The sequence below is a fragment of the Pristiophorus japonicus genome, chromosome 11 (genome assembly GCF_044704955.1).
Source record: "Pristiophorus japonicus isolate sPriJap1 chromosome 11, sPriJap1.hap1, whole genome shotgun sequence".
Taxonomy (NCBI): domain Eukaryota; kingdom Metazoa; phylum Chordata; class Chondrichthyes; family Pristiophoridae; genus Pristiophorus; species Pristiophorus japonicus.
The window spans coordinates 58,085,214-58,109,217 of NC_091987.1; the positions used below are offsets into that span (position 1 = coordinate 58,085,214).

The 24,004-nt window shown below is 44.7% G+C and overlaps 1 protein-coding gene across 2 annotated transcripts in view; it reads right to left on the minus strand.

Annotated features, from left to right (window-relative positions):
* The window catches only part of srpx (sushi-repeat containing protein X-linked), a 175,445-nt gene that overhangs the window by 71,907 nt on the left and 79,534 nt on the right, over nucleotides 1-24,004 (minus strand). For both annotated transcript variants that reach the window (XM_070892920.1, XM_070892919.1), the window contains 2 exons: nucleotides 18,769-18,945; nucleotides 2,174-2,300 (listed from right to left, as the gene is read on the minus strand). In XM_070892920.1, the coding sequence (XP_070749021.1) occupies nucleotides 2,174-2,300; nucleotides 18,769-18,945 (304 nt within the window). The remainder of the gene's footprint in view (nucleotides 1-2,173; nucleotides 2,301-18,768; nucleotides 18,946-24,004) is intronic.

The window sequence follows — 24,004 nt, forward strand, 5'->3', positions numbered from 1 at the left end:
GGGGGGAAGAGAAGGGAGGGAGGGGGGGAAAGAGAAGGGAGAGAGGGGGGAAAGAGAAGGGAGAGGGGGGGGGGAGGAGAGAGGGGGGGGAAAAGAGAAGGGAGGGAGGGGGGGGAAGAGAAGGGAGGGAGGAGGGAAGAGAAGGGAGGGGGGAGAGAGAAGGGAGGGAGGGGGGAGAGAGAAGGGAGGGAGGGGGGAGAAGAGCAGGGAGGGAGGGGGAGGAAGAGGAGGGGAGGAGGGGGGAGGGTGGGGAGAGAAGGGAGGGGGAAGGAAGATGGGGGGGGGGGGAGAGGGAGGGGAGAAGGGAGAGAGAGAGAGAGAGAGAGAGAGAGAGAGAGAGAGAGAGAGAGAGAGAGAGAGTGTGAAAGAAAGAAAGAAGAGGGAGGCCCGGCCGGGCCCAAGACTTCGGGCTTGGATTTACCGGATTGACAGGTAGTTGGCGTCGGGATCGCGGGTCGGGAGCGGAGGTCGGTGGGGAAGCGGTTCAGGAGCGGAGTTCAGTGGGGGTGGGGGGGGGGTCGGGAGCGGAGGTCGTTGGGGGGGGTCGGGAAGGGGTCGTGAGCGGAGGTTGGAGGGGGGTCGTGAGCGGAGGTCGGAGGGGGGGATCGGGAGCGGAGGTTGGGGGAGGGGTCGGGAGCGGAGGTCAAGGGGGGTGGGGTCAGGAGCTGAGGTCAGGAGCAGAGGTCGAGGGGGGTTGGGGAAGCGGAGGTCAGGTTGGGGGGAGGGAGTGGAAGAGGTCGTGTCAGGGGGGGGGAGGAGGTCGTGTCGGGGGGGGGGGGAAGGGGAGGTGGAGCAGGAGTCAAGTCGGGTCGGGAGGAAGCAGGAGCTGGGCGTGGGAGGCAGCCTCATCCACGCAGCCCCAGTGAGGCCATTCAGCCAGGACTAGGGGCTGCGTGCTTTGGTCCCCTCCCACACAGTTTTGGGCGCCTGGAGGTGCTGAACATGCACGCCCACTGTAGCGCGCCTGTGCAGAGATCCCGGCACTGTTTTCAGCGCAGGGTCCTGGCTCCGCCCCCCACAGCTTATGGTGCGCTGCGCCCAGCTCCAGAGGACCTGCAGGGAGCTGGGTGAATAGGTAAGTTTTTTTTAGCCGCACTTTGTGGTGCGAAAAATGGGCGTCCAGGTCGGGGCTGCGCCGTTCTAGGCGCGGCCCAAAACTTGGACCCTATATTCCATTTGCCATGTTCTTGCCCACTCACCTAGACTATCTATATCACCTTGAAGCCTCTTTGCATCCTCCTGACAACTTACATTCCCACCTAGCTTTGCATCATCAGCAAACTTGGATATATTGCATTTGGTCCCCTCATCCAAATCATTGATATCGATTGTGAATAGCTGCGGCCCAAACATCGATCCTTGCGGCTTTGCCTTTCCTTTATTCTGTTTTTTTTTTAAATGATGTTCATCTTTCATTTTTTCTCGTTCTGATGAAGGGTTTTCATCATTTTCTGGTTTTTTTCTGTTATCTAAATAACTAGCAAATTAGGAACCATTTTGAAGATTCTGATACGAAACAGGATTGTTAAACTAATTGCACATTAAGATCAAACTTTATATTAGGTAATGAAAAGAGATTGATAAGGTTGCAAAACATGAGATGTGGCAAGAACAAGGGAAAGACATGTGATTGTATGAAGGTATTTGTAAATCAAGGCAGAGAAAGGATGGCAAAAAATATTTGATGACAAGCATGCTCAACTCTACAAATTAAAATGAATGAATGGAACAAAGCTGATTGAATGCCCCAGTCAATTACTTTCTGAATGTTCTTAATCAATCCTGGGCAAAGAATTTTAGCCAATTTGTAGTTTAAATCACCATATTGTAGAGAATATTATACTATAGATAGGATTATACATTATGCACCACATTATACTAGTTATGAACTACAATACTTACCAGAAGCAGTCAACATACCCAAACTTGCTTTTTGATGCTGACTATAATTTTTAATCATTTAAAGATGGTAATTTCTTATTTCCATAATTTGAAAGCACTTATTGCAAACTACATGAAGAATTAACATTTTTTTTTAAAAGACATCAGCTTTTCTGGCTCCAACATAAATATCAACCTTATTTTACCATAGAATTTTAAAAGGTTAACCCAACAATGGTTCTCAGCCAGTGCTTCTGTATGTCATTTCCCTCAATTCATAAATAGCAATTACTTTGTCAAAATGCCATCTGCTGTGTCTTTTCCTTCAGGAGTATCCCAGTTCACCCGGACTGTCAGCTTATCAGGATCAGCCATCTTCACCTTGAGGCTGGGACACCTGATTTTGGGTGGGTCTAAATCTATAAAACAAAGAATAGAAAGATCTTAAAAGGTTCCAGTAACATCAATTATTCTTAATCTGCCGATGTTGGAAACATATAGTTGAGATACATGATTAATAATATCAAACTGTCACAATTCAGACTTTTAATAGTGCTTTTTTCATTTTAAGTCATGTTTAAACCAATTTCTTTGAAAGATTAGAAATAATTAGACCACATTTAGGCTAAACTTATATTTCAGGAAAATGTCAGTTGTTTCAAGGATATGTACATTTCAGCAGGGAAGGGAAGGTAAGGTTTTGGTGGTACTGTAACAATTTAGAATAATTTAATGTATTGCCATAATAATAGATTAAATGGTGGCAGAAGGTTGATGGTCTACATTATTAGCAAAATAAAGGCCTCTTATTTTCAATTAGACTCATTAACACTGGTGCCTCCAGCTCCAATGGGAGGTAGGCAAGAGTTCAGCCAAAGATATGTCTGTCTCATTCACTAGTTTTTAAAGGCATCTTCAAAAGGGGCACAGTCCTCAAGAATTTTTATCTTCCTAGACAGAAGTTCCTCTCTGCGCGCAGTAGCATGTTGAGGGCTATTAAAGATGATCTAACTGTTCAGTGCACTGCATGTGGTGGATTGAGCCACACAGGACAAGAGAGTTCCAGTTCCATACTTTTTTACATTGAATCTACAGCACAAAAACTGGCCATTTGGCCCAACTAGTCTATGTTAATGTTTATACTTCACACAGCCTCCCTTTCTAATTACCTTTCCCCACCCGGCCCCTGTTCCCCTATTTCCTCCTTCTTCTTCATATCAATCAATCCTCCCCTTACATGCGTCAATGCTATCTGCTTCAAACACTTCATATGGCAATGAGTTCCACATTCTCACCACACTCTATAAAGAAATGAATGGCAAAAGATCAAGAAGCATTCTTTAGGCTCTGCTGATTTAACTGATCTCAGCCCGGACAGAGGCTGGTGCATTTTCAGCATTAGTGGTCCAGGGAAAAGAAAGCATCAATCATGCTGCGTGCTCCTAATCTCCTAATCATTATCTAATAGCACAGAAAATATGCAAGTATTGTCATCGGGGGAAGACAAGATCAGAGTGAACTGTGATGCCTAACACAGTCAAATAATCTACCAAAAGGGGGAGATACTGAATTAATCAGTACTTTCAGAACAACCGTGGACAAAATTGGAAGTACAGGTTGTACCTCTTGAGTCCGGGACTCTCTGGTCCGGCTACATCCCTGGTGGGGGGGGGGGTCACAACCCTTGCTGTGTCCTGGGGCTGGCTGCTCCTCTTCTCTCCGCTGCCCCCTGGGGTTCCCTCCTTGGTTGAGTCGGCACGGAGAGGGAGCGAGGAGTGTGGCGGCTATCTGAAGCGCCGAAGCTGGGCCTGAGAAATGCTGCGCAGTAGGTTTCTGCGTGACCTCCCGTGGTGCGGCAAATTCTCTGGCCCAGCACCCGTCAGGTCCCAAGGGTGCCGGGCCGGAGAGGTACAACCTGTAAAATGTTTTAAATTAGATGGTAGGGAGCCAGCTTTAAAATAATGCAATTTGCAGACTTCTTGGGCTCAATTTTCCCCGGTGATTTGCGCTGTTTTCATGGCACCCGCCGCTTTTTTTAGTGTAAGTTTTTAAATTAAAGTTTCCCCAAGGAACCTGTGCCAGTGTAGCTGAGTAAGTTATGATTTTTTAAGGTTAGGTTTGTTTTGCGCCATAAAGGGGCGTAACCCGATGTCTGCAACAGTTTTTGTCAATTATGGAAGTTTGCCCAAAACAAATTTCTCTTAGGTCGGCATATCTGACCACTCCCGAAAAACCTTCCGGTGAGTTATGAAAAGACAGCGCACGTTGAAAAATCGGCGCAGAAAGACGCCATTGTTTTTCAGCAAAGTTTTGGAGGGAGTCAAGAAGACTTAAATATGCATAATAAAGATTACATTTTTTTTTACCTTATAACACAGTAAATGAAAGTTTGATGTAATTCTGTAACGTTTCATATTCTTTCAGCTGACACGCCAGTATCGAACGTCTGCAAACAGGGCTGGAGGGTCAGAGCGTCGGCCGGCAGAATCAGTCCTACGCCCGGACACATGGGCTTGACTGCAAAAGAAGCCCGGGGTGGGGGGGGGGGGGGGGGGGGCGTGGAGGTGGGCTGTGGAAGGCGATCGGAAGGCATCAGAGGCCTGCACTTTCCATCAAATGTAGCCCGGGGGGCTGTGGGGGTAGGGGGATGCAGATCACTTTGCCTGCTCAGGCCTGGGCGTGGTCCATTCAGATCTCATCCTACCTGCCATTTTGAGCTTCTTGCAAAGATAAAATTTAAGCATGGGGGCAATATTGACAATGCCATACCTTGTGTAAGCCTTTTGCATCATGGTGCTGCGGAGGAGACAATTGATTCGTTGTTATCACATGAGGAACCTCAGAGCCCGTAGGGTGATGGGCAGGAGGCCTTACCCACGTCGGGTATATCAAGACAGGCGTTCGTACCTACAGCTGAGTGATGCAGACCGTGTCAGAAGGTTGCATTTCCACAAAGAAGTTGTAACTGAGATCCGTGAGTTAGTAAAAACAGACCTGCAAACAAGATGCGTCAGGAGCACTGCTTTGTCAGTTGAAGTGAAGGTTACAGCTGCACTTTCATTCTATGTATTCGGATCCTTTCAAGCTACAACTGGGGATGTGTGTGCCATTTCTCAACATGACATGTCTACATTTGGCAGGTGGCTGCTGCACTATATGCCCGGAGGAATGACCACATAAAAGTTCCCCATGACTGCCCAGGCAATGCGTGACAGGGCTGTGGGCTTCTCCAGGATTGCTGGCTTCCCAAAGGTACCGGGCTGCATTGATCATACCCACATCGCCTTGCGAGCACCTTTGGAGGATTCCAAGATGTACAGGAACAGAAAAGGCACCCACCCCATTAATGTGTAGCTCATGTGTGACGACATGCATCGTATCATGTCAGTTGATGCAAGATACCCTGGGAGCACCCATGATGCATTCATCCTAGGCGAGAGCATTATAATTGCCATGTTTCAACAGCAGCCAGAAGGGTAGAGCTGGCTACTGGGAGACAAAGGGTATGGCCTTGCCACCTGGCGCATTAAGCCCCTATGCGTAACCCGGATGGAAGCTGACTGGGAGTGCGACACATTGCGAAGCGCAGCATAATAGAGAGGACCATTGGCATCTTGAAACAGCGTTTCCGATACCTGGACTATTCCAGAGGCTACTTGCTATACTCTCCTGAGATTGTCGGTCAGTTCACTGTTGTGTGCTGCATGCTGCATAACTTAGCCATCATGAGGCAGCAGCAGATGGTAGTAGAAGCCCCACATGAGGGGCGAGTGTCTGATGATAATGATGAGGAAGATGCAGATGAGGAGAACATAAGAACATAAGAATTAGGAACAGGAGTAGGCCATCTAGCCCCTTGAGCCTGCTCCGCCATTCAATAAGATCATGGCTGATCTGGCCGTGAACTCAGCTCCACTTACCCACCCGCTCCCCATAACCCTTAATTCCCTTATTGGTTAAAAATCTATCTATCTGTGATTTGAATACATTCAATGAGCTGGCCTCAACTGCTTCCTTGGGCAGAGAATTCCACAGATTCACAACCCTCTGGGAGAAGAAATTCCTTCTCAACTCGGTTTTAAATTGGCTCCCCCGTATTTTGAGGCTGTGCCCCCTAGTTCTAGTCTCCCCGACCAGTGGAAACAACCTCTCCGCCTCTATCTTGTCTACCCCTTTCATTATTTTAAATGTTTCTCTAAGATCACCCCTCATCCTTCTGAACTCCAATGAGTAAAAACCCAGTCTACTCAATCTATCATCATAAGGTAACCCCTCATCTCCGGAATCAGCCTAGTGAATCGTCTCTGTACCCCCTCCAAAGCCAGTATATCCTTCCTTAAGTAAGGTGACCAAAACTGCACGCAGTACTCCAGGTGCGGCCTCACCAATACCCTGTACAGTTGCAGCAGGACCTCCCTGCTTTTGTACTCCATCCCTCTCGCAATGAAGGCCAACATTCCATTCGCCTTCCTGATTACCTGCTGCACCTGCAAACTAACTTTTAGGAGGAGCAGGACAAAGAAGCCATGCAACTACCTGAACCCGGAGCACGATGGCAGAGGAGGGCGGGCCATTGTCCCCCTTTAACGATTGCTGGAGCCTTGCACCAGCAGCTCATCCGTGAATGCTTTTGCTGCCTGAAGGCTCAGCGGCAACTATTCCAAATGGACCATGTTTACTGTTTGGAACTGTTCCGTAATGTTGTGTTGTGTTAATGGAACAAATAATGGAAATGATTCTTCTTGAATTCCAAAAGTTGTGTTAATAAGGGAACAAATAATGGAAATGATTCAGTTATAATTTAAAATATATTTTATTCAAATGTTTAACACTTGTTTGTACTTAACTTAACTAAAAAATATTCTTGTATCAAACTTTAAAGTTTTCACTTAAGATCACTTACAAACTTGATCACTTACTAACTTTTATATTTGTAAATGTACATAACTTACAAAAAACTTTAAATTTGACAACAGTTACAACAACAATAACAGCAGCAAAAAAAGGCTGCATCCATCTTTCCTCCACCTTATTCTAAGACCGCCCGCCGCGCTTAGTCTTGGTGACTCCACCACCCCTGCCCGCAGGCAGTGGCGCAGTGTTTCTTGGTACCAAGATTATTCATTCTAACATCTCGGGTAATGTGCACCTGTTGTTGTGGGGTGGGGGGGGGAGCGGGGGAGAGAAGAGGGGGAAGGAAGCAATGTGGAGGACCCAACTTGGGGCTCTTGAGGCTGGTCTGGGGATTGGCGTGGGAGTGGCAGTTGATTCTGTCAATGGGCGCGGGGTCTGGGCGTGTTCCCTTATTGCAGCAGCTAACTTCTAAATTCTCTCCCTCATGTTCGCTGACAGTGTCTCAGCTATCTGTGACTTGCCCTCCCTCATGTTTAAGAAAAGTGTGTTAAATACCTGCAACATTCCCTCCCTCATGTTCACTGACAGCACATCAGCTGACTGAGATGTTCCCCCCCTCATGTTCCCAGACAGAGTTTCCATTTCTCGTGAGAGTGTTGATGCATCTCCCGACAGTCCCAATACCTTATCACGCACCCCACTGATGCTGTCCTGGAGTGATTGTGTAAGGTCAATGCTCTCTGCACTCATCATCATCATCTGAACCACATCTTTTAGATCCTGCACCTCAAGAGAGTGTGGTCGAGCTCTCCTTGACCCCCCCACCCTGCGTGTGGCTCGCAGCATCCCAGTGGGACCCGCAACCTCGGATGGTGGGGCCCTGGGTGTGCTTCGCTGCACCCCACCACTGGGATACGCAGCCTCGGATGGTGGGGTCCTGGGTGTGCCTTGCTGCATCCCACCACTGGGACCTGCAGTTTGGACGGTGGGGCCCTGGATGTGCTTCGCTGCAGCCCGCTGGAATCCCCAGCCTCGGACGGTGGGAAACCATGGAATGTCCCACCAACACCAGTCAGGGAAGGGGCTGGCATCTCCTCAAAAGTGAGTACAACAGTGGGGGCTTTATCCATCACCTCCCCCTCATCCCCATGCTCTTGATCTGGAATGTGAGATTGGAAGATGTTCGCCTCTTCAGACTCGTTCTCGTCTGAATCATCTTCTGCATCGTCAGGGTTGGCCTCAAGTTCTGCAAAATATTAGAGAACAGACAAATGGCTGACAGCAGAAGAGGGTAGCATGAGTCGGCTCACACAGGCAGCAGGTTGATTTGAATGACCACGATGAATGATAGCACACTGCATCACCCGAAGCATAGCTGAGAGCGACATCCCCAGGAACTAAAGCATGGCTAGCCTGCGCAGTATTTAACATTTAGCAAAGCCAGACTGTGGAATTTGCAGGACTTATCCTCTCCCTCGAGTGTGGGCCCAGCTTGTGCAGTGGCGGTTGCTTTTCTCCAGGCAGGATCCATCAAAGCAGCGACCCTCTCTTCCAAGGGTGTCAGTGGCTGCAGATTTGCCGGGCCTCCTCCTGTTCCAGTTCTACCCTTTTTGTTGTGTGCCACTTTCCTCCACAAAAATGAAAATACAACTTTTTAAAGAGAGGGTGTCTTTCTGCTGGGTGCGACATATACAGCTGGTCACATTTACATTACAATCGCAATTGCATTGAATAAATGAAAATATTACTTACACTACTTGACCAATGTCCTGCCACTTCTTTTTGCACTGGCCTCCATACCTCGGGGTGGTCACCATTGCACAGTAATCTTGTGCAAGTTGGTTCCAGCGTTTCTTCAATTCTTTTGGTGGAACTTTTACGTGACCTTTGCTGGTGTCCAGCTCGTGCCATCTGCCCTCAATCACAGTAACTAGTGCCTCCACTTCATCCTGCAAGAAATTCTTGGTCCTTGCACCGCGTTGCATCTTGTATTACAGCTCTGATTTTTCCAATGATAATTACAGTTCTCTCACAGCACTCAACATTCCCACACACACAACTGGCTCTTTAAAAATGGCTGATTGCAGACTGGGGACTGTACTGCGCATGCGCACCCATAGGAATCACATCAAGAACGTCCTTTTTTTCCCCGGGCTGGAGGAACATGAATTTCCTCCAATTAAATATTGGGAATACCGAAGCCATTGTCTTTGGACCCTGCCATGAACTCTGTTCACTAGCCATCGATTCCATCCCTCTCCCTAGCATCTGTCTGAGGCTGAACCAAATTGTTCGCAACCTTGGTGTCATATTTGACCCTGAAATGAGCTGCCGACCACATATCTGTGCCATAACTAAGACCGCCTATATGCACCTCTATAATACTGCCTGTCTCCGCCCCACCTCAGCTCATCTGCTGCTGAACCCCTTATCCACGCCTTTGTTACCTCTAGACTTGACTATTCCAATGCAATCCTGGATGGCCTCCCATGGTCTACCTTACGTAAACTTGAGCTCATCCAAATTTCAGTTGCCCGTGTCCCAACTCCCATCAAGTCCTGTTCACCCATCACCCCTGTGCTCGCTGACCAATTTGGCTCCTGGTGAAGCAACACCTCAATTTTAAAATTCTCATCCTCATTTTTAAATCGCTCTATGGGCTTGCCCTTCCCTATCTCTGTAATCTCCTCCAGCTCCACAACCCCTGGAGATATCCACACTCCTCTAATTCTGGCCTCTTAAGCATCCTTGATTTTCATTGCTCCAACATTGGTGGCTGTGCCTTCAGCTGCCTGAGCCCCAAGCTCTGGAATTCCCTCTATAAACCTCTCCGCCTCTCTTTCCTCCTTTAAGACACTCCTTAAAACCTACCTCTTTGACCAAGCTTTTGGTCATCAGCCCTAATTTCTCCTTATGTGGCTCAGTGTCAAATTTTGTTTTATAATGTTTCTGTGAAGAATGCTGGGATGTTTACTACATTAAAGTTGCTATATAAATCTAAATTGTTCTTGTTAAATCTAAAATTTATTATCCAAAAGTACTTGCTAATGATTCCTGGATTTCATTTAAATATTTACCATGTATTTTGGTCAAATGGTGTCCTTTGACAAGAGCACGACTGTAATTGTGTTGTCTGAAGGTTTCTAATGCGGATTTGCAATCTGCCTCATCAGATTAGCCTCAATGTCCTTTGGAGTCCACACAAGAATGTGAAAGGATCCACCGGATATTGATGAATTCACCTTACTCGAGACAATTAAGGTTAATTTAACAATTTTCATAACAGGTATAAACTAAACCAGCTTTAGTGGTCAGTCCAAAAAAGTAATTGCACAATCAGTCTAAGTAGCATAGTGTCAACACTGATTCATCACCTCATCTATCTGATGCAACAGGCCGACTCCAGGCCATCTTTGTCCAATATGGATAACTAATGTTGCTGCAACAGATGGTAATCCAGATGTGTCAAGAGCTTTTGAGGAGAGTACATCAGAATCAGCTTGCGCACTTACCACAGATACCTCAGTCTGCTAACAAGCATTACCATTAGCCACACATCTACAGTGAAGTAGTAGTGCAGGAGGGAGGACTTGCAAATCACAAGACTAACTGTATATCCAACCAAAGAGCAGACTAAAACCTTAAAAGCTAAAAATAGGAACAAATGTACGAATCCATTCTAAAGACTTGCCCAAGCACTAAATAGTGGGGTTGTTGATTTATTTTTTTAAAAAGCACTCAAAATATGATTATGCACGTAGAACACACTGTATTTAATAATAAATTGGTTCCAGATGTTGAGCAGCCTAACAAGCAGTCCTTAAAGGTGTAGGTCTAGGCCACTCAAGAAAAGCTAAGTTTTTATTTTGTTTTTAATATTTTTGTGGGGCCAGGAGGGGCATGAATGTTCCTCCTAGCCTCATAAAAATCTTACAGCCTGCTGCTGCCCAATTTGTGCCCATCCCGCTCCCGTCCCCACATACAATTGCCCCCCGAGTCAGTTTGGCATCAGAGCCACGAGAATTTCCATTCCCCCACCATTCCTCACCCTCAGGTCGGCCAACTGCCTGTGAGCACTACACCAGCGCTCGCAACTGACTGCAACACTGATACAAGGCCAGCCCTTAAAATAGCTTGGGCCTCTCAGCAGGAACTTCAGGCAGGTGCCATGAGCGCCCCCCCACCCTCTCCCACCAAAACCATCCCCTAAGTTTTGCTTTATTATTATCTATTCTCTCAAAGATGTGTCCTCAGCTCAGCTCATGAAAAGTTGTGTTATGTTCATTTTTTACGTGAATGTCCCCACACTATTCAACTGTCACTTAGTCATTTATACATTTGATCATTCTCAGAACAGCCTCAACAAAGAAACAGAATTTCCTCAGTTGACTATAAATTGATTTTTTAAAACAAGTAGACCGGGGAAATAGAGTCGCAGGTAAACTGTATCTATACTACCACCATGTGGTAGTCTTGTATAGCTGCATTAGACTCTGTTAGTAGTGGGTGATAATTTCTTGTATTTTTATGAAGACACAGCCAGCTGTTTTTACAATAGATCATTCTCTTGGGTTCCACATGACTAAGCAAGCAGACTTCACATCCTCCATGGTCCAGATATCTTTTGCCCGATACCTAGATAACGAATTACATGTTCCAGGGATCATAACAGAGAATCCTTACTCCATTCACAGGGGAATAAAAATATTATGCGCTGCCGCATGAATTCTTCTCTCTTTATAGGCAGCAAGCTGGATTAAGAACTTACCAAAATCAAAACACAAGCTTTTAACAAAAGCTAAAGCAGACGGTTCACAAATTGGTAGAGGGATTAGAGAGAGACGTGAAGATCTTTTTTCACCCAGAGGGTGGTAGGGATCTGGAACTCACTGCCTGAAAGGGTTGTACAGACAAACACCCACATCACATTTAAAAAGTACTTGGATATGCACTTAAAGTGCCATAACCTATAAGGCTTCAGACCAATGGCTGGAAAGTGGGATTAGGCTAGATAGCTCTTTTTCGGCCGGCTCAGATACAATAGGCCAAATGGCCTCCTTTTGTGCTGTAATTTTCTATGATTCTATAACTTGACATTCTATTTGACCCAGAGCTAAGCTTCCAACTCCATATTCTCTTCATCTCAAAAAACCACCTGTAAGAAATTGTGAATTGGAAGAAATAACTTGAGACTCTTCAGACTGGTGTTGGAATTGAAGGATTCATTCCATGATACAATAAGCTAAAGCGACTTTAACTGCATGAATGGGGTACTGAAGTTGCATGTTCAGCCATGAACTCATTGAATGGCGGTGCAGGCTAGAAGGGCCGAATGGCCTACTCCTGCACCTATTTTCTATGTTTCTATGTCTATGTAACATTAACAGCTGATAACAGACAGCTCCAAACATCTGAAGGTTAAGAATGGCATGTCTGATTCCAACCTTGGGAGGATGTGAAGAGGAGGGTTTCACCCAAGAAATGAGACAAAGAACCAGACATATCATAGGTTAAATGGTCCTGCCAATATCTTACACCAGGCCCACCCCTAAAAAGAGAATAAAAGAAAGGCCAAGAAGGCATTTCAGGGCAGATGTTGAACCTAACAACTGTTCATGCCACCAGCCGTCTGGCCAATCGGGATTAATAACAGCTATTTGTCACGGTCTACAATGTCTATCCTGATTGTGTTTGACTGTATTCTAACTACCGCTCCCTTAATAAAATGCCTTATAACTCCCAAGACCCTTTGGGTATGTGTGTGAGACCTGTGATCCTCATCTTACACACCTATATGTACCTCTAACATTGCCCGCCTTTGCCCATCTGCATCCGAAACCCTCATCCTTGCTTTTATTGCCTCCAGACATGACTATTCTAATGCTCTCCTGACTAGCATTGCATTCTCCATAAACATCTGCTCATCCAAAACGTTGCTGCCTGTAAGCTAAGTCCCAATGATCCATCATCCCTGTGCTCCCAGTCTCCAAACATTTCCATTTAAAATTCTCAGCTTTGTGTTCAATTCCCTTCATGGCCTTACCCCTCTACATCTCTAACCTCCTCCAGGACTAAGAGCCTTTAAAAGGTTTGCAGTCCTACAACTCTAGCGTCTTGTGCACCTCACACTCTCCTCAGCCAACCATTGGCGGCCGTGCCTTTAATTGTCTGGGCCCTCATTTTCTGGAATTCTCTTCCTAAATCTCTCTACCCCTTTACTTCTCTCTCTACATTCAAGACCCTCCTTAAAACTTAAATTTTTTTGACTAAGCTTTTAGACACATGTCCTAATATCTCCTCCTTTGGTTCAGTGTCAACTTTTGTCTTATTACACTCCGGTGAAGTACCTTGGGACATTTATCTACGTTAAAGTCGCCATATAAATCAAACCATACATTCAGCAATTTGATTGGATCACCTCTTTTCTTTTAATGGCATGTCCTCCTAAATGGTCATTCAGAATCACTTATTTTCATAAGTCCTGAGTATTTTCTTTAAAATAGTTTCATAGCCTCTTTTGTCACTTTTGTTTTATATGTTTTTACCTCTTCAACTCTGATATTCTGTTGTTTTATTTTGAGCCAGGCAACAAAGTGTGATGTTCCAGGAAATAAGTGTCACAATTAGGAAGTGCATGCTCTATATAAAACATTTAATATATTATGTTAGAGATGGTTTGGAAGTATAATTATCTCTTCAAACAGGATGCATGACTATTTACTTGAGTTTAAGTAGAGAATGTAACTTTGCTTGCAGATCTTTGCAGATAATTACACATCTTCCTTCAACTTATTTTAATTAAGAATCTAATCTTGGTAAATAACTTGTCATCCTTTCATGAGGATCCAATTAATAGTTATTAAATCAACAACAGGTTGAGAGGGCGTTTCTAATTTGTCTTTTCTGGCTTGACAAGCTAATGCGAAGCTTTGCTCTCATACTTAAACTTTATAAATATATCAAGCATTTAATCTTTATAAGCTTCACAACACTTGGTCAATTCTTGCAGCACAGTGACCCCTAAATACATAACTAGAGCAATCGCACCTGCCACAAACCTTCCCATCCTATGTGTAAAAGACAATCTTTTATACTTATTCTTAGTCTATTTTATCTGTAACTCAGCTCAAAATAGTTTACAGTTATACCGCTCTGTACTATCTCTAGATATTTAACCTTTTGATTCAGTCTGTAGCACTCTTCTCTGCTCACAAGGTTAAGGTTCAAATGGCACACAATGATCTGAGCTCATGATCTATGCTGAAGTATAGTACTCAGGAAATGCTCCATTGTTGGAGTGTCATGATTGAAATTAGATGTTAAACAAAGCACCCTTTTCCTGGGCACTAATCCCAGGGCACTAATCAAAGAAAACCAACAACAATTTGTATTGATATAGCGCTTTTAGCTAAACATCCCAAGGCCTTTCACCTTGTTTACAAGGCATTATCAAACAAAATTTGACATCGAGCCAGATAAGGAAATATTAGAACAGGTGACCAAAGGCTTGGTCGAAGAGGTATGTTTTAAGGAGCGTCTTAATGGAGCAAAGGTGGAATGGTTTAGGGAGGGCATTCCAGAGCTAAGGTCCTAGGCAGCTGAAGGCCCGGTCGCCAATGGTGGAGTGAATAAAATCAGAGATGCGCAAGAAACCAGAATTAGAGAAGCAAAGAGATATTGTTGCGGGGGGGGCGGGGTGGTTGTATGGCTGCAGGAGGTTACCTGAATATGGAGGGGCAAGGCCAGGGATTTGAAGAAGAGTTTGAGAATTTTAAAATCGAGGCTTTGATGGACCGGAAGCCAATGTACAAGCACAGGAGTGATGGGTGAACCGGACGTCGTATGAGTTATGAAATGGGCAGCAGAGTTTTGGATGAGCTCAAATTTACGACAGGTGGAGGAAAGCACTGAATAGTCAAGTCTAGAGGTAACAAAAGCATAGATGTGGGTTCCCGCAGCAGGTGAGGCAGGAGCAGAGATGGGCAATGTTATGGAAGTGGATGTAGGCGGTCTGGGTGATGGAGCAAATGCGGGATCGGAAGTTCAGCTCAGGGTCAAATAGGATGCCAAGGTTGCAAACAATCTAGCTCAGCCTCAGAAAGTTGTATGGGTGAGTCAGTGGTTAGGAAACAGAGTTTGTGACAGGGATCGAAGACAATGATCTGACAATGGTCTTCTCAATATTTCTGCTCATTCAGTACTGGATGTCGGACAAGCAGTGTGACAAATCAGAGGCAGTGGAGGGGTCGAGAGAGGTGGTAATATGATAAAGCAGTATGTCATCAGCATACATGTGGAACATGATGTCATGATTTCAGATGATGTTACTAAGGGGCAACATGTAGATGACAAATAGGAGAGGACCATGGATAGATTCTTGGGGGACTCCAGAGGTAATGGTGCGGGAGTGGGAAGAGACGCCATTGCAGATCATTCTCTTGCTATGAATGGATAGATAGGAACGGAACCAGGCGACGGCAGTCCCACCCAGCTGGAGGAGGGCATTGGAAGAGGGTGTGGTCAACCATGTCAAAGGCTGCAAACAGGTCGAGAAAAATGAGGGAGAAAATGCACCAAGGTACCAAAGTCAAAGTCAAACAGGATGTAATTTGTGACTTTGAGAAGGGCCATTTCAGTGTTGTGGCGGGGCTGAAACCTGATTACAGTGGTTCAAACATGGAGTTCCGGGAAAGGTGGGCACAGATTTGGGAGACATCAACACATTCAAGGACTCGAGAGGAAAGGGAGGTTGGAGAAGGGGCGGAATTTGCAAGGACAGAAGGATCAAGGGTGGGTTTTCTGAGGAGGAGTATGATGACTGCAGATTTGAAGGAGGGGGGACAGTAACTGAGGAGAAGAAACCATTAATATCAGCTAACATGGGTGCCACAAAAGGAATTTGGGTGGTCAGCAGTTCGGTGAGATAGAGTCGAGGGAACAGGAGATGGATCTCATGGACAAGATGAGCTCGGAGAGATGAAGGGAGGTAGGAAAGAAACGAGAGAAAGATGAGAGTTCAGGGCTAGGGCAGGAGTTAACATTGGGGGAAGTTTGGTTTGATAGGCTAGGGAAATGGAAGGAAACAGCAGAGCAATTTTAGCGACAAAGAAATGATTCAGCTCTTCGCACTTGTTGGAGGCAAGAGTGGAGGGGGCAGGCAAGAGGGGCTTATGGAGACGCTTTGTAGTGGAGAAGAGAAACCGAGGGTTAATTTTGCACTTCATGATGATCCTGTAATAGTGAGAAGTTTTGGCAGAGGAGAGCAGGACTTGATAGTGCTTTTTGTGGTCCAGCCAGATCTGGCGATGAATGGCTAAACCAGTTGTCCACTATAAAAGTCCAAGTCTGTGTCCTTTGGACTTAAGGTAGCAGAGATGAGGGCTGGACCAGAGGGAATGACCAGGGTGAAAGAAAATAATGGTTTCAATGGGAACAAGGCCATCAAAGGTGGAGGTGAGGTGGATGTGATTGATCAGATTAGTAACTGCAGAAATGTCATGGTGAATAGAGGACCAAAGGTTAGACAGTTGGGAATTTGAAAGTGCCATTGTAAGTGACTTCAGGTTGAGATTTTCCCAGGGCTGGACATTGAAGGAAGTGGGATTGGGAGGGGGAAGTGGAGTTGGGAGGATGTGAAAGGAGAGGGATAAAAGGTGGTATTTAAAGGCCATATCTGTGATTGACATAATGGAAGTAGAGAGGCCACGACAGATGGTAGATCGAGGAGGGTGGCCATGGGTATGGGTAAGGAAGTTTATATAAAGGGAGAGATTAAGGGACGATAGGAAAGCAGTAAGGGAAGGGCATGATGAGTTGAAATGGAGGTTTATATCACTGAGGATGAGAAGTCGCTCGGTGCAGCAGTTGAGGGAGGAAATAGTGAAGATATCTTTGTATGGTATTTGGGTGGGTGGTAGAGAACAAGAATTTAAAGGAGAGGCAAGAGGTAAGGCGAGATGCTCAAAGGAGGAGAAGGTGCTAGAGGATTAGGGGGTAGGCTAAGGTGTGATGTGGTGATAAAGGCCACTCCACCACCTCGGCGGTCTGGATGGGACAAGTGGTGAAAGGTATAGTCAAGTGGGGAGCCTTCATTAAGAGGGAAGGTGTCATCACCCATCAGACAGGTTTCCATTAAGACCAGAATGTCATTGCAATCATCCACAACAGGCGCATGGATGTCAAAGGCCTTGTTCACAAATGAACAGATATTCTGGAGGGAGATGTGGAGAGGTGTATCAGTGTTGGGAGGGGTGAATGGGATAGAAAAGTGATTGGCAAGATTAGCCCCCAGCGGGCTTGGTGGGTGGAAAGATTGGTGAGAAATTAGGATGGAGCAGTTGGGGTAAGGAGGCAGCAACGAGTACCTCGTTGGGCCCTTCGGAGGATGCCAAGAGTGGCACAAAGGGAAGTTCTAGGTCTATCTAAGAGGGCGACGGCAGTAAGAAGGTCGAGGAGTGCTGAAAGATTGGGGTAGGGATTTTGGATGGGCAGAGGACTCAAGAGGGGAGAAATAAAAGGAAACATGATGACCGGAGCAAGAGGCTGAGGAGAAGTAAAGAGGAAAGAACAAGGAAAAAAGGGAAATAGAAATGATGGGTTTGGGTCCGGAGCGGCAGTCAAAACGTGCACGCGAATGGGCACAGTGCAAACTTACATTGTTCTTCAACTGTCTGAGCAACATTCTTCCTTCAACAATTATCCCCAAAATAGATCCACTGGTTATGAACCTCATTGTTGTTTGGGAGACACTGCTGCCACAGAATAGCTGCTGCATTTGACTACACAACAGTAAAAGTGTGAGGTACTTTGATGTATAAAATACTGCATTAAAAACAAGTATTATTTATTGTATAAACTAGTAAATTGCATGTGGCATTGCCCATGGTCAGTTGATGAATACAAGTTTTTTTTATTATAAGATGGTGATACAGTTGGGAGACAGTCTTTGGAAAGTCATTCCACAGAGCTACCTGGTGACAAAAGCCTGCCAGTGTATGTACCAAACCTGTATGGGAAATGTTAACATAGCAATATACAATGAGAAATGTGGACAGAAGCACTTAATGAAAAAGTTATGACAACAGGAAATAAGGATTGTGGCAGGACATGCATGAATACTGAAGATGTACTAGCAGAACTCCTGTGGTGTTGCTTATGATGAATCAGAGATTTTATAAGAACAGGAGTGCTACGCCAAGAATTATTACCAGGGGCATTGATTTATCAGCAGTCTGGAGACCTGGAATGACTGAGAAGGGGGCCTGGATTCTGGGATGGGGTCTCGGGGACCATAAATAACTTGGGGTGGGGGGGGGGGGGGGATGGGAAAAGAGGAGTTCGAGGGTCTGGGAGCACTGGGAGAGGTATCCAGGATCTGGGACCTCTGGAGACCTCTCGGAACCGTGGGACAGCCCCAGGGATCTAGAATCATCGGGGAAGTGATCTGGAGCCATTGAGAAGGGTGGTCTCGGGCTTTGGGAGCATTCGAGTAGTTTTGGGTTCAGGCAGGACTGAAGAGCGGGTATTTTAACATTGGGGTGGCAATGTTTCCCGATATTGGAGATCACTGGAATCTGGAAGTATTAGAGGGCAGCAGAGTCCAACAGCCTTGTGAAAGAGGGGAGTCTAGGAAAAAAATGATCCAAAGTGTCACTGGCTCCTTTCAAACCACCAGTTCCAAAACTTTATTTTTGGGCATTATAAATTACTAAGAAAAAAAGGCAGAAAAAAATTCTTTGAAAAAGCATTGAGTGATTTGCTTTGTTCATCAACAATGATAGGCAAATGTTTACATAGGGAAATGGAATTATAGGTAATGGCATAGGGAATTTTCATATTAAGTGTTGACCTAAAAGTGACAAGAAAATGACACCTGGAAGTAAAGTTTGTAGATAGGATGTGTACACATTCATAAGATTTGTAATACAAGGAGAGCTCCAGTCATTTTGACTTCTTAAATGAGGAAATTTAGTTTTTATTTCTCATATTTTCACAGTTTTACATTGGTTAAAATATTTTATGAACACAACTTACCAAGACAAGATGGTTCCTTTCCACTCCACACTTTATTGTGCATGCAAATCAGAGATTTTTGACCCTTAACTTGGTATCCAGGTGTACAGTAAAACTCACACCTCGAGTTAAAATATGTTCCATCTGAGCACTTTGCAGCTCCGTGTGTTGGCAATAAAAGTTTAGGACATCGTATTTCTAGAACAGAAATATAATTGTAATAATTTGAAGAAGCAGCTTTCCTTTTTCTTCTGCCTTCCTGAAAATGAACTTATATTAGGGTATGGTTCACTAGGCACCAGCAGCCCTTCAAGTATCTCACCCAAGCAGCTTCTTTTATTTGTGTCCACAGAGCATTCATGTCTAAATGTGCGCACTTTCCTGTTGGAATCATTATATAACACTATATGGCTCAGAGACGTGGACTATTTACAGCAGACATCTCAAAGCGCTGGAGAAGTACAACCAGCACTGCCTCCGCAAAATCCTGCAAATCCACTGGGAGCAGATGCACCAATGTCAGTGTTCTTGCTCAGGCCAACATCCCCAGCATTGAAACACTGACCAAGCTCGACCAGCTCCGTTGGGCGGGCCACATGAGGTTCTGCTGAGAGTTTGAGGAGTTGGGGCCAAATTAAAAAGCAGAACCTCAAAGATAATAATCTCTGGATTATTACCTGAGCTACGTGCCAATTGGCATAAGAATAAGCAGATTAGAAGGTTAAACTTGTGGCTTAAAGAGTGCTTCATGAGGCACTGGCACCAGTACTGGGGCAAAGGGAAGCTGTTCCGTTGGGATGGGCTCCACTTAAACCGGGCTGAAACCAGTGTCCTGTGGAATCGAATAACTAGGGCAGCAGACAGGGCTTTAAAATAATGAAGGGGGGGTGGGAGGATTCAAGAAAGAGTAAATTTAAAAGCAGCAAGAAATGTGGCAAGGCTCTATAGCAGAGCAGAGCTTTGGATAAAAATAAGCAGATTGGGTCAGGAAGGGACAGAGAGAGTAACAAAGGTAATAGGGCATCAGTGACTAACATGACATTATGGAAAAAGAGAAAAATGTCAAAGCTAAAGGCACTATATCTGAATGCGCAAAGTATTCATAACAAAATAGATGAATTAATAGCACAAATAGAAATTAATAGGTTTGATCTAATAGCTATTATGGAGACGTAGTTGCAAAGTGACCAAAGTTGGGAACTAAATATTCCAGAATAATTAACTTTTAGAAGAGATAGGTAAAATGGAAAAGGAGGGGAAACCCTGATAATAAAGGATGGGACAAAGGCAGTAGAGAGAAAGGATCTTAGCACCGAAAATCAAGAAGTAGAATTAGTTTGGGTGGAGCTAAGTAACAGCAAGGGATAGAGAACTTTGGTGGGAGTTGTAATGTAGGGCAGAGTATAAATCAGGAAATGAGAGGCGGATGTAACAAGGGTAATACAGTAATCATGGGGGACTTTAATCTACATATAGACTGGTCAAACCAAATTTGCAGTAACAGTGTGGCAGAAGAGTTCATGGAATGTATACAAGATAGTTTTCTAGATCAGTATGTTGAGGAACCAACTAGGAAACACACCATTTTAGATCTAGTATTGTGCAAAGAGAAAGGGTGAATTAATAACCCTGTAGTAAAGGGGCCTTTAGGGAAGAGTGACCATAATATGATAGAATGTTATATTGAGTTTGAAAGTGATTTAGTTAAGTCTGAACTAGGGTCTTAAATCTAAACAAAGCAAACTAGGTAGGTATAATGGGTGAGTTGGCCAAGATAGATTGGGAAACTACATTTAAAGGTATGATGGCACACAAGCAATGGATAGCATTTAAAGAATTAAGTCATAATTTACAAAAAATATACATTCCTTTAAAGCACAAAATCCCACAGGAAAAGTGGTCCAACCATGGCTAACAAGAGAAGTTAAAGATAATACTAGATCAAAGGAAGAGGCTTATAATGTTGCCAAAAATAGTAAGCCTGAGGATTGGGAGGATTTTGGAATTCAGCAGAGGGCCAAGAAATTAATACAGCAAGAGAAAAAAGAATACGAGAGTAAATTAGCAAGAGACATAAAGACAGATTGTAAACGTTTCTATAGGTATATAAATAGGAAGAGATTAGTGAAAGCAAACATGGGCCCATTAGACGCAGAGACAGGAGAAGTTATAATGGCCAATAAGGAAGTGGCAGACATTAAATCACGGTAGAAGACACAAAAAACGTTCCGGAAATAATGGGGAACCAAGGGTCGACAGAGAATGAGGAACTTAAAGAAATCAGTATAAGTAAAGACATAGCCCAAGTTTCCACACGATAAAAAATGGGCGCCTAAAAAAAAAAATCGCGATTCTGGAGCGTTCTGCAGCTCCTTGTCTGCCTGGCGCGGCGCCCAGGGGGGCGGAGCCTACACTCGCGCCGATTTTGTAAGTGGGAGGGGGCGGGTACTATTTAAATTAGTTTTTTTCCTGCTGGCAACGCTGCGCGTGCGCGTTGGAGCATTCGCGCATGCTCAGTGTGAAAAAAACATTGGCACTCGGCCATTTTTATAGTTCTTAGTAGCTGTTTAATTTTTGAACATTTTTTTAATAAAAGCACATTGCCATCAGCACATCTCACTGCAGCCTTCTCACTGTCTCCTTCCACACCCCCCCCCCCCGCCGCGGGAAGAACGGGCGCCTCCTCTCCCCCCCGCGGGAAAGAACGGGCGCCTCCTCTCCCCTCCCCCCACCGCCCCCGCAGGCAGAACAGGCGCCCCCCCCCGCGGGAAAGAATGGGCGCCTCCTCTCCCCTCCCCCCGCGGGCAGAACGGGCACCTCCCTCCCCCCCGGCGGGAAGAATGGGCGCCTCAGGCTGACTGCAGAATTCTCCATGCCTGAAGCACTTTCACACAGGTAGGAAGATGGTTTATTTAATCTTTTCTTTGCTTATAAATGTTTATTCAGGTTGGATTTATTTGTATAATATTTGTAGAAGTATAAATAAGGATTTATTGTAGAAGTTAATGAGTTCCCTTCCCCCCCCACCTCGTTCTGGACGCCTGATTTGTAACCTGCGCCTGATTTTTAATGTGTAGAACAGGTTTTTTCAGTTCTACAAAAATCTTCACTTGCTCCATTCTACTTTAGTTTGAAGTACGTTTTCACTGTGGAAACTTTGAAATCAGGCGTCAGTGGCCGGACACGCCCCCTTTTGAAGAAAACATTTTGTTCCAAAGTAGAACTGTTCTATCTGACTAGAACTGCAGAAAAAAAAAAAGTGGAGAATTGCGATTTCTAAGATAGTCCGTTCTCCACCAGTTGCTCCTAAAAATCAGGTGCAAATCATGTGGAAACTTGGGCCCAGAGTATTAGAGAAATTAATGGGATTAAGTGGCGACAAATCCCTTAGACCTGATGACCTGCATCCTAGGGTTTTAAAAGAGGGAGCTGCAGAGATAGTGGATACACTGGTATTAATCTTCCAGAATTCCCTAGATTCTAGAACAGTCCCCCAAGGATTAGAAGGTAGCAAACATAACCCCACTATTTAAGAAGTGAGGAAGAGAAAAAAAATGGGGAACTATAGGCCAGTTAGTCTGACATCAGTAGTAGGCAAAATGCTAGAATCTATTGCTAGGGATGTGGTAACGGGGCACTTAGAAAATCGTAATATGATTAGGGAGAGTCAACATGGTTTTTTGAAAGGAAAATAGTGTTTGTCAAATCTGTTAAAAGAGTTTTTTGAAGATGTAACTAGTAGGATGGATAAGGGGGAACCAGTGGATGTAGTGTATTTGGATTTTCAAAAAGCATTCGATAAGGTGCCCCACAAGAGGTTACTATAGAAAATTAGGATTCATGCGATTCGGGGTAATATATTGGCAGGGATTGAGGATTGGTTAATGGAAAACAGAGAGCAAGAATAAACGGGACTTTTTCGGGTTGGCAGGCTGTAACCAGCGGGGTACCACATGGATCAGTGCTGGGGTCTCAACTATTTACAATCTATATTAATGACTTAGATGAAGGGACTGAGTGTAACATATCTAAGTTTGCTGATGAGAAAGTTAGGTGGGAAAGTAAGCTATGAGAAGGACGCAAAGAGGCCGCAGAGAGATAGAGAAGTTGACTGAGTGGGCAAGAACATGGCAAATGGAATACAATGTGGGGAAGTGTGAAGTTATGGTAGGAGAAACAAAAAAGCAGAATATTTTTTGAATGGCGAGAGACTGGGAAATGTTTGCACTCAGAAGGACCTGGGTATCCTTGTACATGAATCACAGAAACATGCAGGTACAGCAAGCAATTAGGAAAGCAAATGGTATGTTAGCTTTTGTTACAAAGGGATTAGAGTGTAAGAGTAAAGAGGTCTTACAATTATACAGGGCATTGATGAGGCCACACCTGGAGCACTGCGCACAGTTCTGGTCTCCTTACATAAGGAAAGACATACTTGCCTAGAGAAAGTGGAACAAAGGTTCACAAGACTGGTTCCTGGCATGAGGGGATTGCCCGATGAGAAATTGATTAGAAAGTGCGAAGTGATACATTTTTGTAGAAAGAATGAGGAGAGGAAATATAAACCTGAAGGATACAATCCTAAAGGGAATGCTTGAACAGAGAGAACCTGGGGGGATAAGTGCACAAATTGTTGAAGGTGGCTGGTTGCGAAAGTGGTTAAAAAAGCTTACAGGATCCTGGGCTTCATGAATAGAAGCATAGAGTACAAAAGTGTGGATATTATGAAGAACCTGAATAAAACACTGGATCGGCCTCAACTGTAGTATTGTGTCCAATTTTGGGCACCGCACTTTAGGAAGTATGGGTCCAATCCTGGCCATGACTTGCATCAATTTTTTTGGAGTAAGTTGTGTTTTCTGGCGTAGTTAAAAAATGCAATTTTCCCCCCAAAATTTGCTCCAAAGTCAGTTTGGTTAGATTTTTTTTTTTAAATCAGAATTTTTTTTCAAAAGGGGGCGTCCCCAGGCACTTATGCCAGTTTTGGCCATTTATGCCACGTTGGCCAGCAAAACGTACTCCAAATCCACTTAGGTCAGCATATGTGGCCAGCTCTGAAAAACCTTGCGGGCAGTGAAGAAAAAGCAGCGCACATTCAGCAGACATTAGGGCAGGGATAGGGGAGGGAAGGGATCTGGAGAGGGCCTCAACAACCAAGCACTAAACATTGCAAGGAAAAGCTCAATTAAAATACTAATAAAAATGAAGTAAATCCTACCGGAGAAATGTGCAAGCTGCTGGCTGCGATGTCACCGGG